The sequence below is a fragment of the Hypanus sabinus genome, chromosome 14 (assembly GCF_030144855.1).
Source record: "Hypanus sabinus isolate sHypSab1 chromosome 14, sHypSab1.hap1, whole genome shotgun sequence".
NCBI classification, from domain to species: Eukaryota; Metazoa; Chordata; class Chondrichthyes; order Myliobatiformes; family Dasyatidae; genus Hypanus; species Hypanus sabinus.
In genome coordinates, this window is record NC_082719.1 from 67,969,055 (window position 1) to 67,984,116 (window position 15,062).

Genomic DNA, 15,062 nt, shown 5'->3' on the forward strand with positions numbered 1-15,062 from the left:
TCATACAGATTAGCAATAATTAAATTCCATGCTCACCCATGGACAATCCACAATTTTAATCCTGTTGCTGAAAGATGGCTTTCCCTACTAATGCAAAGAACCCAAGATCTGAGATCCCTCATTAAACCTCTCCATCTCCCTACCCCACTTTACAAATTTAATGTTTTATTAAAACCCATCTATTTGGTTTGGTTTTTGCTCACCTGTTCTAACATTTAATATGGCTCAAATAAATTCCCCTGCAAAATGTCTTATGACTCTTTACAATGTTATTTCATATAAAATGACAAGTCTCACTCCATTGCATACAAGTGACTTTTATTAATAAGCTTCCCACACAGCATAAGCTAACTTCCTTTTGAAATCTATATACACAAGATCTATTATTTTCTACTATTTAACTTTTATAAATAGTTAAGTGTCCTTTACATTATAGCTGGTTGAAAAATGCAGTTCCACTTTCTATTTTAGATGAACACAATTCTCGTTGCATTAAAATTATAAGCATAAGCAGCCTCAACCTATTTTGCCCAGAGGGGGAAATGAGCAAATACTGGTGACAAAACTGATTTAAAAAGATTAAAAAGATAAATCATATTAACAGGAAATTAGTAAAAAAAAAATCGGTAAATTAGTGTTTGAAAACAAAAAGATGTGTTGGATTGGAAATAGAAGACTGACAACTTCTGCCAGATTATTTTCTTCAGCCCACTACTCTGATGTGGACAATTGAAAACTGAAATTTTAATGTTTCCACTAAATTAGGAAGCAGCTACACAGCCTACTAGGATGTTAAATGTTTAATTTTCAACCTGACTGTAACATCAAGTAACTCCTCAGCATTGTTTCTCCACCACCCAAAAGAAAAGCAAAATCACAAATTCCAAAATTATTTTAAGCTTGCTTTCTACCAGTTTCAATTAACAACCTGAGTAGCCTCCAACCTGATGGCATGAATATTGATTTCTCCATCCAGGTAAACAAAAATTGTCGTCTCTCCACCCCGCCCCCCCACTGCTCCCTTCTTTCTTTTCCCCAATCTGGCCTCTTCTCAACTGTCTATCACCTTCCCTTGGGACCCCTCCTCCTTCCCTTTCTTACATCAGATTTGTTTTTCTCCAAGCCCTCTACCTTTCCTACCCACCTGGCTTCACCCATCACCTTCCAGCTACCTTCCTTCCCATTGCCCCACCTTTTTATTTTGATGTCTTTCCCCTTCCTTTCCAGTCCTGAAGAAGGGTCTCAGCCTGAAATGTCGACTTGTTTATTAATTTCCACAGATGCTGCCTGACCTGCTACGTTCCTCCAGCATTTTGTGTGTATGTTGCTTACAAGTAACAAAATATCTACAATAAAATAATCTGTACAAGTTTTTGTTTGAGATCTAATTTTGGGTTTTGAGAGACGATTTGCACAATACATTTTGGAGCTGACATCCAGTTCTTATATTTTATTGACTAAGCATTGTATACAGTACATTTGAAATACTAATATCTTACCAGAGCAGCAACATATACTTTGTAGACTGGGTCAGCACAGACCATAGAGAGTACACTGCAACATGACTCCACCACCACATCTCCTGAGATATCAGTCTGAGATGATCCATTGGCTCCTATTAGACAACTAGATCCAGTGTCAGATCCATTACTACAAGTGGAACTTCCAGTACGGATTTCACCATTTGCCAAGAGCAAGGCACCACTAACATCATGTGAAAGACGTCTTAATGCCATCTCACGTACATTCCAGTTCCGAGAAAAGAGACAGCTGACAAGTTCCATTCCAAAAACCTAAAGAAGAAAGTGGACAGCATAACTACAGATAAAAATCTAAATTGTTAAATGCACATACTTCAAATAAAAAATTTTCTTATCAATTAAAATTATTAAACATTTATAGCTAGTTCATGATAAATATTGCAATTTATAACAGAAATTCAATAATAGGTTTCAAAGTTTTCATAAGGCATGTGTTTAAAATTTTCAATGCATTCAATAAAATGCAGCAACTCTCCTCATGAATAAAAGTAAAAGTAATTCTTTGACATCTCCTCACCTGAATCCAAGGTTCTGTCAGCTCCTTGTAAGAATGTGGAATTTGTTGGACACCATAATGATGAAGACTAAAGTCACTGTCCTGTTGTCGTCTCTGTGCAGCTGCATCCTGCGGCGAATTTTGAAGTTGCATTGAACTTTGAGATTCATGGCTTTAAAAAAAAACAAAGCTGTCTTGTAAAATCCTGCGACAAAAATATTAAAGGAATGAAATTCCATCAAATCTGGGATTTTTATATTTGCCAATATCCATAAGAATCCCAAATATTTTACTGACAGTCAATGGCATCTCTGTCAATACAGTTGTTAGTGGACTTGTCAACAGAACTGTACCTTGCTGAGAAATACCAACATTTGTATTAGAGGATGATAACAATTACAAAAAGTTTTGAAAATTCAGAAGAGAAACATTTAAAAATCGTGACAGCTTTAATGGCTAATAGAACTGGGAGTAGGATTCCTCCAAGTCAGCTGGACAAGACCATCTAACCTGGATACAGGCAGCTAATGTAGTCCTGAAGAGCAGAGATTGGGCATGGTGGAGCATTGTTTGTAAAATTCAGGCTATAATTTTAGTAGTAACTTTTACAAATAACGCTGGACAAAGATTTTGCTTCCCAAATACATTTGTGTACATCTTACAGATTTTTGGCAGCTAATCATGAAAATCACCATGAAATGTCCCTGTCACACACTATTAAAAATTGCTGATATTTGTTATTTCAATTCATAATTCAAGTTAATTAAAATGTTGCCCACAATTTAAGCTGAAACCATGAAGTGCAACATGTCACTAAAGATTCAATTTCTGCATTCCCATTTAGACTTCTCTCCTGCAAATCTTGGTGCTGTCTGTGATGAGTATTGTGAAAGGATTCACCAGGACATTGTGGTTTTGGAGAAACAGCATCGAGGCAACTGGCTGATTACTGTTGGACATTTAAGTGAGAACTTCAGTACAAATGAAGATCATCAACAAAACATTTTTAGCTTAGTTGAACTATTACAAAGCATCAGCACCATTATGCAATTAAATCCATTATATTCAAAAGAAGTTAATTTCTAGTTTCTCCAAATTCCTACAAGCAGTCTGAAACTATAAGCAAGTTCAACTTTAAGTGATCTATCAAATAAAAAGAATCTCTGAGGAAGCACCACCTTCGAAAAAAATTGTTGTTCAGTGTAATTGGGGCTGTTTTGTAGCTTACCAACTAAATTTAAAGAAAATTAAATCTTATACCTCCTTATACCAACCAGATCAGGCTAAACTCCCATGCTCACTAAAATATTTTTTTGCTTAAGATACACTGAACAAATTTTGGGTATAATTTTGAAACAGAAATGGGAATTGGCATTTCTGGAAGAACTGGTTAATAAATAACAAAGATCATCCACATGAAAAGACAGCGCCAGTGAACAAAGTGATCAAGGGCAGCATCCTTCAGACAGTTCACAAAATTACTTCTTTCACTTTTTTTTCTTTCGAATGTGGTTCTGCTACTGTTGAAATGATCTGCATTTCGATGGTTTGTTTTTGGGCCATTTGAGCAATCTGGCACTTTGCTGTCGCTGAGGGTGTTCGGTGAGGTTTTCAGCCTTGAAGACAAGAAGCCTGGAGCCCATTATCGACTTCATTTCTCACCAATTAAAACGTCGAGGAACACTGAAATCAGAGGCAAGAGTGGAAGGCGAGCGCGTTCAGCATCGTCTACCAACCTCTTTTACGCTGCTGCTGGAGCGAAGTTTCCGTGTGCAGCGGACTCTCATCACTCTTGCTCATTACTCCTGGAAGAAGGTCCCTGTGTTTGAATGGTTTCTTGCTCTCCCTCAACGTTGAAGAATGGTGCCACAGTCCTGGGTCTCAGGCAAGGTTTAATCAACACGGTTTGTGGATTGGACTCTATAGCTCACGATATGATGTATTTTTGGTCCTTCCTTTTTTTTCCTTGCTATTTTTGCGATTTCGACCGGAGTAGCCTGCAGACAACGAACGACAGCGCTAGTCTGAACTGAACTGAATGCCTGGACTCTTTCGATGTCTCTGTAGGTTGGATGTTTTATATTTTGTGGTGTTCACTTTTTTTTGGTTGCTTGTGCGTGCAATTTTGTTTTTTTTTTAAAAAACACATGCGGTGAGTTTTTGGGGTTTCCTTAAACAGGTTCCATGATTGATTTTGTTTTGTAGCTGTCTCTGGGAAGATGAATTTCAGTGCTGTATACTGCATACATACTTTGAATCTTTGACACCTTTGAACTCCAGATTCTGTTGCATCGTTTTCAGCTTGGATTTTGCAGACTGCTGCTGACCTGTTCCTGATCTTTACAAATATTTGGTCTCTTTTCAAGTGCACATATTTATTTCTGACATCAGTTTCAAATTCATCCAACGGAACTGGTGAAGGTGAAATAAAGATTTGGACATAAACGTTTGATCAGACACATCTGTACATCAAACTCCATTTAAAATAATGAATTTTGAAATGTCCTGAGAACATGAGATTTTGTGTGAGGGAGGTTGCTCAGTTTAGTACGTTGTTAAACACTCAGTTACATCTGACTGATCAAGGGTCGTTTTCACTATTTTATGCAAAGATGAATGAGTTAATAGATTAAATTCACATCAGTAACAGTTCTGTATTAACTTCATCTGCAAATACCCCAAAACTCCACCCTGTGGAGACCATTAACACCAGCTTTATATTGCCATCTAAATGTGAGGGCTACAGAGTCTGTTTGGTTTCCACTGTCAGTTATCGCATTTATCAATGTACCAATAGTTTTGCTATTATTTACTAAAGGAAATTTCAGGCATCTTTGAGGTGGCCAGACAAATCAGAGTCAGAGTGGAGTCAGTATGGAATATAGAAACAAATCCTTCACCACAATTAGTCTACGCTGACCAAATTGCCTACCTCAGCTAGTCTCTATTACCTACGTTTGGCTCATATCCCTCCAAACCCTTCCCATCTATGTACCAACCATATTGTCTTTTAAACACTGAACTGCAATCTGCCACCTCCTCTGGCAGTTAATTTCACATACCCATCACTCTTTCTGTAGAAAAGTTGCCCCTCAGTTCCCTTTATCTTTCCTCCAAATTGGTTATGGATACAAGAGTTTCAACATTTGAATAACAGATAATATCCAAAATTGCTGCTTGATATTTTTAAATCTCAGATGTGACCTTTTCACAAGATCTGATGAGCTCCTGAATTTCAACATTAACATCACTTCCCCTGAATGCCAAGAGGGAAATACAGAATAGGTTTAACCAGAGGTAGTAATTTTGAGGAAGTGTCACAAAACCATCAATGGAAAATTGATTCAAAAATAGGCAAGAATTAAAATGAGGTGAGGGTATTAGAGGTATATGAACAAAAACCTAATTCATGAAGCAAATTTCACTACCTGTGAAGTTCATGGGACTTCCATTTGGCTCTACAAAGAGGACAGATCAGCGTCTCCCGGTTTCTTCTGCATTCTTCAGCCCCTGGAATAAAGCCCAACAAAACTCAATGCACCATTACTTTAAAACATTTTTAAATACATTCAGAAAATAGACCACCGTAAATCTCTTTGAGTTTCCAATTCAAATCATCCTTTCAGAATGAATCCAGAATAAATAGCTAATCTACTGAGCTCCAGATGAAAATATTCCCACTTGTTTTCAAATTGTCACATTTCCCAGTCAATTCAGATTGGCAAAAATCTCCTCCGCAGCCTCCATCAGCACAAGTGCACCACAAGGCTGTGTGCTCAGCTCCCGACTCTACTTATGACTGTGTAGCTAAGCACAGCTCCAATGCCATATTCAAGTTTATTGACACCACCCAGGACATGGTCTTTTCTCACTGCTGCCATCAGAAAGGTGGAATAGGAGCCTCAGGACTCACACCACCAGGTTCAGGAACAGTTATTACTCCTCAACCATCAAGCTCTTGAACCAAAGGGAATAACTTCACTTCCATCACTGAAATGCTCCCACAACCTAGGTACTTACTTTCAAGGACTCACCTTGTTCTCAATATTTATTGTTTAATTATTATTATCTTTCTTTTTGTATTGGCATTTATTGCACACTGGCTGAATGCCCAAGTTGGTGTAGTCTTCCATCATTTACATTATGGATTTATTGAGTATGCTCGCAAGAAAATGAATCTCAGATTTGTACATGGTGACAAATGTAATAATAAATTTACTTTACTCTGCTTAAAAGCTAAAAGTTGAAGAAAGTCATAAGCTTACAGATTGACATGCAGTGATGATGAAGTTTATTCCTGCAGCCTTCTTCACACACTGTTAAGCTTTCCTCATCCAACATATCCAGAAGACAAATGGGGCACATCTGTTCTTCTTCATCTTTCAAGCTATATATAAAAAGAAATAAATCCCAACTTTAAAGTTTCATGAAGTTACCAAATTCCAAAACTTCTCGTCTATTAAGGTTGTATGTATGCATGCAAAGGTCAATTTCCCTATTCCAATCACATTTCCACATAAACACAAACAGCAATAGATCTTAAATTTTATTTAAAATTTAATCAACAATACCGAAATTCCACTTCCATGTTCTTATAACTTAAAGAATGAAGCAGAATGTGTTGAATGGACATGTGTTTAATTTCAAGTAGCAATGGCTGGGCTTCGTATAGTTCACTGAGACAACTTTGGTTTGAGTCATTACTGCAAACTAAGAATATACAACCCTTGGGATTTGGAGTTTGCTTAGACAGAAATGTGGAGTGGTGGAGATGGCAGAGGGATAGAAGAAAGGTGCGAAAGAGGGGGAAACTCGTACAAGTTTACTTGACTGATTTCCAAAATGAAATAACTGTCCTCCAAGGAGACAAAGCAGAATAGACCTTGATCTGTCAGTGCTTATAAGAATAAGGGGTAACTGCATTGAAGGACATGTTTAAAGATGTGGAGAAGCTGCTTCTCTTGGCTGAAGAGCTTGTCAAAAGTCAAAGTCTTAAGATGAGAGGTCAGCTATTTAGGGGTCAAACGTAAGAAATTTATTATCCAAAAACCTGTGTACAGTCAGTGATTATGCAGCTTCCTGAAATTTTCCAATTCTCATGCTTAGGTGCTTCTTTTGAATTAAAACCACTTTTAAAACTCAGAAATCCTAATGCCAACCAAACAGCAGAAACTAAACTTTAATTCGCATCTCCTCATTCACATAATATAAAGATTAGATGTGCACATTTAAACAAGAAATGAAACTGCACATTTAAAACAAGAATCAACAAGAAAAATAGAATTCAAAAGGACAAAAGAAAAGGTGCTTTCAAATTAATTTGTCAAAACAAGAATTAAGACTATACAGTTGGTGAACTTTTCTTGTCCTAACAAATTAATTTGGAAGTAATTATTCCATTCTCCAGACCCCTTTAAAGTTATTCATTTCAATACCAACCTGTTTTCTGAATTGGATGTAGAAGTACTGGATGAAGCAGATATATGCGAGTTAGACATACGGGAAACAAACTTCTGTATGGTGCTACGTGATGGTGCTTTGATACGGGAGCTCCGTCTATTGTGGTACTTCTGAAACAGACTCTCCACCTTTTGAAAAAAAAAACAACAAATTTTCATTATATTTTGGTTAAAACCAATCCTATTGCACAAGCTTGACAACAACTTTCCACATCATTTCCTTCTTCCCGAGCAGAGACTGTACATACACTGTAATCAACAAGGCCTGCATCAAGTCTGGCACTTTTCCCTCACATTTCATTAACTGAATCTAGTTACCATGTACTGCCAAAACCTATGACCACCCCCCCCCCCCCAAAGATATCTTATGCGTTAGGATAAGATCTTCTGCTGCTTCTCCAGCAATCCCAATCCAACTCCTATTGGCCCAAAGCACTATCAAAATTTTGATATATCAATTGGCTTCCCATGGGAACAGCCTACTTTGGCACAGTGAAGAAGAACACAGTAAAACAGATTATTTCTATTACTTATTTTGATCAGTATTAAGTCAGCGGACTCTGATGTCCTACATTATCCAGCAGCCCTTGACTGGTTCATGAAAACAACCATATTAAGTATTGGCATCTATTAGTTCTCTTCCAATGAACTATAAATTTTTCCCTAGTCCTTCCTCCCCCTCCCCCAAACTGGCTTGCGGTAGCATCCCAAATACTGTTTTCTTCTCCAATGCATTTTTTGCCCAGTAATTAAAACACTCCATAACATGTTTAGCAAGTCTGTCTGTAATATCTGCACTGGCAGTGTTTTTTTAAAATAAACTAATCTATCTCTGGAAAGGTAAAGCAAAAACTAACAATGCAAAGCGTACAAGTTTGCACTTCAGGTGAGGTAGCACTCTGAGAGCTAGCTAGCCTGCATAGCCAAGCACAAAATATCTTGCACCACAATTTTGTAGCAGAGTAAGCAAGTTTCTATGTTCAGTATTTTCTGTCCAGTATTTATCCCACAACCTGTGAGTCAGCCAGTCATTTATCATTGAACTTGGACCTTGTGCAATATTAGTGACTTCTTTCTGGCTAGAAAGTGCTATTGGATATTCTGGGGCTATGAAAGTTGATCCACAAATTTAAAGATTATGAGAATTCAATCAAAAAAATCGTAAGTGAAATCTGAAAGTTCCACTTACCTCAAAATTTTTCAAAGTCTTTCTCCACAACATTGAATCAGAGGGCTCTAACTGGAAAACTCGTAACATAACGAACAGCACATGAATGCAAAATGTTCCACGTCCACAACTGCAAGTCTACAAAAGATCAAATTAGCAAAATGCTCAAGGCTAGGAAGTTAAATTTAATAGTAAAAAGTTAATTTTTTTGCCAGAAAATCTTCAAGTCTTCAATATGCCTTCCTCTCTATCCTCCCCTAGAATATAGATCTCCCCTACCTACACCCTCCAAGTTGGGACTGAGGATTTAACTTTACCAAACTGAATGTGCGTTCAAAAACAGCAAGAATTTGGCAGATTTAACTAAATAGTAAATCATTGTCTTGGGTAATTTTTGTGGAACTTGATGTCTTCCATCCAGACATTGCTTTGAGGCAAAGCATCAGTGAGGACGTTGATACCATACAGATTACAGAGGTGGTGGTGTTTGGTATCTTGAGGTAAATGATGGTGGATGAATCCCTAGGGCCTGACAAGATATTCCCTTGGATCCTGTGGGAAGCAAGTGCAGAAATTGCAGGGGCTCTTTACATCAATTGTAATCCTTTTCGAGGTACCAGAGTATTGGAGGAGAACTAATATTATTCCAGTGTTTAAGACCGCCTCAAAAAATAAGACAGGAAATTATAGGCCAGTGCGAAAGTTATTGGAAGGTATTCTAAGGGACTGGATACAAGTACTTGGATAAACAGGGACTGATTAGGGACAATCAGCATGGCTTTGTGTGTGGTAGGTAGTGTCTAACCAACCTTAGAGTTGTTCGAGGAAGCTACTAGAAAGGTTGATGAAGATAAGGCAGAGGATTTTGCCTACATGGACTTTGGTAAGGTATTTGACAAGGTCCAGCATGGAGTTTGGTCAAGATTCAGTCAGATAAGGTTGTAAATTGGATTAGACATTGGCTTTGTGGGAGAAGAGAGTAGTAGTAGAAAGTTGCCTCTCTGACTGGAGGCCTGTGACCAGTGGATTAGTGCAGTGATCTGTGCTAGGTCCATTGTTGTTTGTCATTAGATCAATGATGATAATGTGGTTAACTAGTTCAGCAAATTTGCTGATGAAGGAGTTGCGGACAGCGAGGAAGATTAGAGCTTGCAGTGGGATCTGGAGCAGCTGGAAAAATTGGCAAATGGAATTTAATGCAGACAAGTGCGAGGTGTTGCACACCAACCAGGGTAGGTCTTATACAGTGCATGTTAGGGCTTTGAGGAATGCAATAGAACAAAGGGATCTGGTAATATAGGTCTACAATTCATTGAAAGTAGCAGCTCGGGTAGATAGGATTGTAAATAAAGCTTTAATTTATAAATTGACCTTCATAAATCAAAGACCTGAGGAGATGAGATGTTGTGTTGAAGACATTGGTGAGGCCTAATTTGGAGTATTGTGGGCAGTTTTGGTCACGTACCTACAGGAAAGATGTACATTGTAAAACAATATCATTCAGAGCCATGCAATATGATTATCTTTGCTTTGATAAGCAAATTGGTAATTGTGAGCAATTTACACAATTGCAACTGGAACACCTACAGCCCAAAATCTCTTATAAAACCTTCAGAAGGAAGGCTATAAATATGCTCAGTTATTTCTTCTAAAGGTGAAAATGAAAATGTTAACAATTGTGTTCCAACTGACCTGAGGACCGATAAAGACCCTGTACTTATTGTCAGGAACATCGCCTCCAATGAGGAAGGAGTTTGGCCCTATTTGCTGCAGCAAATATAAGCGAGCACGCATTACTTTGTTGACTCTACGGTTAGTTTCTTCGGGGCTGTAAGGTGAGAAGCCATCAGGTGATGGAGCTCTTCTTGGTGGTGTTACGCGTCCATTCTGAAACTACAGAAGAAAAAAGAATTGGAAAAAACTTCCACCACAGCCAGATTTTAGAATTCTTCTTTAGAATCTAAGAAAGCAATTGTTCTTCACAGGCATCTACCTTATCAGGTATATGTACAAGCAAAGGAACCCGAGCATTTTTATAGCTCAAGTCAGCTGTTCAATAAAACCCAACACTAGGAAATCTGCAGATGTTGGAAATTCAAACAACAACTCATACAAAGTGCTGGTGGAACACAGAAGGCCAGGCAGCATCTATAGGGAGAAGTGCTGTCGACGTTTCGGGCCGAGACCCTTCATCAGGAAGTCCCTATAGATGCTGCCTGGCCTGCTGTGTTCCACCAGCATTTTGTGTGTGTTGTTGTTCTTTAATAAAACCAGTAGTTTGCTCTGAATAGCAAGTAGCAATTTAGTCGTAAAATGTGCCTTGCTATTATTTTCCAAGGGTTACAGGATATACAACTATGAAGTTTATTTCAACTTTTCTGCAGCACCATTTACAAGTAGGGTTTTTTTAAAAAAGAAAAAGGACAGAGGATGTTTTATACTGTTGTGAGCTAGAAATAGAATTCTTTTTAACATTCTCCCATCAAGACCCACAATAATCCAAGATCGAGCAGTTCATGGAAAATACTGGGAAGAATTTGCTTACTCATTCCAACATTCTGATAACACTCAGGAATAAGTCAACATTTGTGGAAAAATAAACAGAATTAATGATTCAGGTCGATGAGCTTTCATCTGGGGCATCTCCAGCATTTTCCACTCAGTATCCAGCAATTGCAGCTTTCTTTTGTACGATGCAAAAAGCAATACTTGAATGGAACTTGGCCAAACCATATAAAAATAATGGTGTATATTCATAGCCTTTTAGCCAATGTCCTTCAGTAATATAGCTGATACTCATGCAGTTGATGCAAGCAAAGTATGGAAACACCAATGAATGCCCATGAACAGAAAATCCTACAAAAAATATTAGATACAGCTCAGCCCATCACAGGTAAAGCCCTCCCCACCATTGAACATATCCCACAAGGATGCACATCATCCAGGTCATGCTCTCTTCTCACTGCCATCAGGAAGGTGGTACAGGAGCCTCAGGACCCAAACCACTAGGTTCAGGAACATTTAAAACCCCTCCAACCATCAGGGCCTTGAATCAGACGGGATAAATTCACTCACCCCATCACTTAACTGGGCCGAAAGTCCTATTTTTTTGTTGTACAACTATTCCCTTTTATGGGAGAACCTACAACTTGGGATCACTGAATAAAAATAATGGGTTACCCACTTAACCAAAGACAGCTCAAGTTTCTTTAGTCTTTGGAACCCTCAAAGGGTGGAGAAAGCTGAATCTTGAGTATTTTAAGAGAGCAGAGAATTTTGTCAATAAGATGGTGGAAGGCTAGTGGAAGTAGATGGAACAAGAGCTGAAGTAGCAAACAGTTCACCAAAGATCAAACTAAAGAGTGGAGCAGGCCAAGTGGTTCACTCCTAATTCTGTGTGTACGTTGACATCCCCCCCCCCAACCCTGCCAAAATGCATCATGGAATCTTGAATAAAGTACATTAATGGCATACATATTTCATTGGTAGAGCTCGTATTCAATGATTAAGGAACAGTTTCTTCCCCTTCTTCAGATTTTTGAACAGTCCATGAACAGCACCATGTTATTCTGTTTTTTTGTACTATTGACTGACTTCTGTAATTTATAGTAATTTTATGCACCCACTCTACTGCTACCACAAAACATCACATTCCATGTCATATTTCATGATAACAATTCAGATTCTGATCAATGTTAACCACATTGCCATAAGGAATAAAAATGGTCACTGGGCTACTATAAATCGTGTGTCATATGGCTTTATATTCCACGTTGTGCATCCTATGCAATTCTGATTTCAAAAGGCAACTTTAGCACAGTTGAACAGTTCTTAAAAAAAAATCAGACCAAAAAGCCAGGGACATTCATTTTCACCCTGTCAATGTAAAATTAACAATATTTCATCATAGACTTAACAGCATATTTTTGAATTAGTTCTTAATATTACAACGTTGTCCACGGAAAATGTCAGATCTAACCAATCAAGCAGACTCACAAATTTTCTTGAACATCTCAATAAATTTTAATGCACCCGAGAAAGTCGCAACACTTAAAAATTCTAGTCGGCTGGAAGAAGATTAAAACTCAGTCCTCGAAATATTAGCTCCTTTAAAATCAGCTTTGAGTGTTGAAACTGTGATAGAATTTGGCCATCCGCAGATGATTAGCTCATACATTATGAATTTAAAGGCTAATTTCGATAAAGTTATGACACAATATTCAGTATTTGACAGGTGGCAATTTGATTTTAGACACTTGTACATTTAAATACCATTTCACTGTGGTCAGGAAAGTCAGAATTTTTTTTCATGCACTTACAGGAACTGGTGATATTCTTTTTCTCCTTACACCAGGAGATTCGGACTTTACAACACATTTTGAAGATGATGATGATGATGTGGCTGATGATGATGAACTACTGGGGGAAGGACTGCGCCTTCTTTGTTGCATTTGTGGAGAGACATTTGCATTTGTTTGACAGTCAGATGCTTGCTTTCCAAACTCTGTCCCATCTGCTTTCACTGGAATTGGTTTCACAATCTGCAAGAAAAACAAAAGTGACCCTAGTTAATTTATTTCCAGTGAACTGGAGTACAAAAGAAAAAAAACGTTTAAATTAAATTTAGTAAGTCATTTGCAATTTCCATCAACTGCATGTAGGCATGAGATACAACTATCCTGGACTACAAAATTAAAAGCAAATTAATTTTAATAATATGGTAATAATCTGCATTTTTATAATTATGTACACGAACACACAAAATTTATATACCAAAAGGGAAGGGAAACAAACATCTGCGCCTATTTCAATGAAAACTAGGACAAGTACCTGAAATAACAGTAGAGGGCACTGTGATAAGGCTTTAAGTTTATATCTGCAACGCAATCAGTCTGTGGAATCAACACCTCCTTTACCCCAATTTAATGCTACTTTTAACCTGATATTAATTGCAAGAGCTAGCAGCATTGAAGTTGATGTCATACCAAATATCTTTCAGACTGAAGAATTCTCAGAGTAAAGCAGGAAATAAAAGTACGATTATAACTATTTTTGTTTAAATCAGGTTTCAGAAAGTGAGTGAGTTTGGGTCTGCAAAAGAACAAAAGGCAGGAACTGAAATACAAGCATTTGAAAATTAAAAATTGAAATTATGGGACTCTAAATGTGGATGAAAGCTTACATTTTGATATTGGTCAAGTCCCACCTCCCTTCCCAACAATACAAAATGCAATCTTAATTTTAATTTGTATCCCTTCCTTCTTTTAAACAAACAGATTAAAGAAATAATCATTTGCACTTTTCACAGAATAATGCAGAAACTGTCTCTGCCAGAACCTTCTCTTGCTCAAAAAAAAACATTCCTTTGCAAGATATATCACTGTACTTACTACAGGTCCTCGCCTGTTCCTTCTTTCTAACCATTCATGCTTCCAGGCTGGCATGCAAGTCACCTTCAGCTTTTCCCTAATTGTGCGCTCTTCCGGGCGGTCATCCATCTTTGTTAACCCCTTGAGTGTCTCCTTGTTTTCGATGTCCCGACTGAAGAAAAAAATGTAGAAATTCAGCTAAATAACAAAGCCAGTTTAGTGTTTATAAATACTGCACTTTATATCTATTACTCTTTAGACAACTACAGCGCATTTTCTGAAACTACCTTTCTTGCATACTTCTATGGCAAGAGTTTCCAAGGGTGGGGTAGGGCAACCTGCTTCTCTCAGAATCATTAATACAGATCAATAGGATTTGTAGTTGTTTCTTAAGGCAAGATCACCAGTAATATCCATACAGCAAGAGTCAGATTGCAAAACAAGTCTCAACAGAAATACTAACAAGTTTTTAGTTCAACTATTCTCCAAACCTAATACAAAGCCATAATTGTTCTGCTGGCGAATTACTAGATATCCTAATACATTAAGTACATTTATAGAATGTCTGAACACTTGGATTTACAAAATACTGTAACCTTGGACACTAGGGGCCCTCAGAGAAACAGCAGGAACACATTAATGTGCAAGCTATAACCCAACAGAGCAAAAGGAAGCTTATTGACAAGCAGTTTAAGGCAACGGGTTTAAACAAAATAAATGAACCCTACCAAGTAGATTGCTGAAGCTTTTTTCAACAGTAAAACAATGCTGGTATATACACTGGGTACTGTGGAGTATTATCACTAATTTACTCAAAAGCTCAAGGTTACCAAAACCATTCTCAGTGGGGGTGTGCAAATAGTTCAGCAGAAAGCACTGCTCAAAGTAGGTTTTATCACCAGTCACAGGAAGTGAACCTACAAGGTTAATTTTATGATAGTGTTACTGAAAACAAAATCTGTGTATGCTCATTATCATTACAGTTTAATGAGAATAGTCTCCATTTTCTAGCTGGCAAAAATCACTTGA

The 15,062-nt window shown here is 37.6% G+C and overlaps 1 protein-coding gene across 1 annotated transcript in view; it reads right to left on the reverse strand.

The window, feature by feature from the left end:
- The window catches only part of map3k1 (mitogen-activated protein kinase kinase kinase 1, E3 ubiquitin protein ligase), an 84,214-nt gene that overhangs the window by 34,839 nt on the left and 34,313 nt on the right, over window positions 1-15,062 (reverse strand). Inside the window, exons 2-10 of the mRNA XM_059989384.1 lie at window positions 14,055-14,205; window positions 12,984-13,205; window positions 10,357-10,557; window positions 8,686-8,802; window positions 7,477-7,625; window positions 6,303-6,424; window positions 5,466-5,547; window positions 2,059-2,209; window positions 1,500-1,793 (exon numbers count right to left, since the gene is read on the reverse strand). Coding sequence (XP_059845367.1) covers window positions 1,500-1,793; window positions 2,059-2,209; window positions 5,466-5,547; window positions 6,303-6,424; window positions 7,477-7,625; window positions 8,686-8,802; window positions 10,357-10,557; window positions 12,984-13,205; window positions 14,055-14,205 — 1,489 coding nt within the window. The remainder of the gene's footprint in view (window positions 1-1,499; window positions 1,794-2,058; window positions 2,210-5,465; window positions 5,548-6,302; window positions 6,425-7,476; window positions 7,626-8,685; window positions 8,803-10,356; window positions 10,558-12,983; window positions 13,206-14,054; window positions 14,206-15,062) is intronic.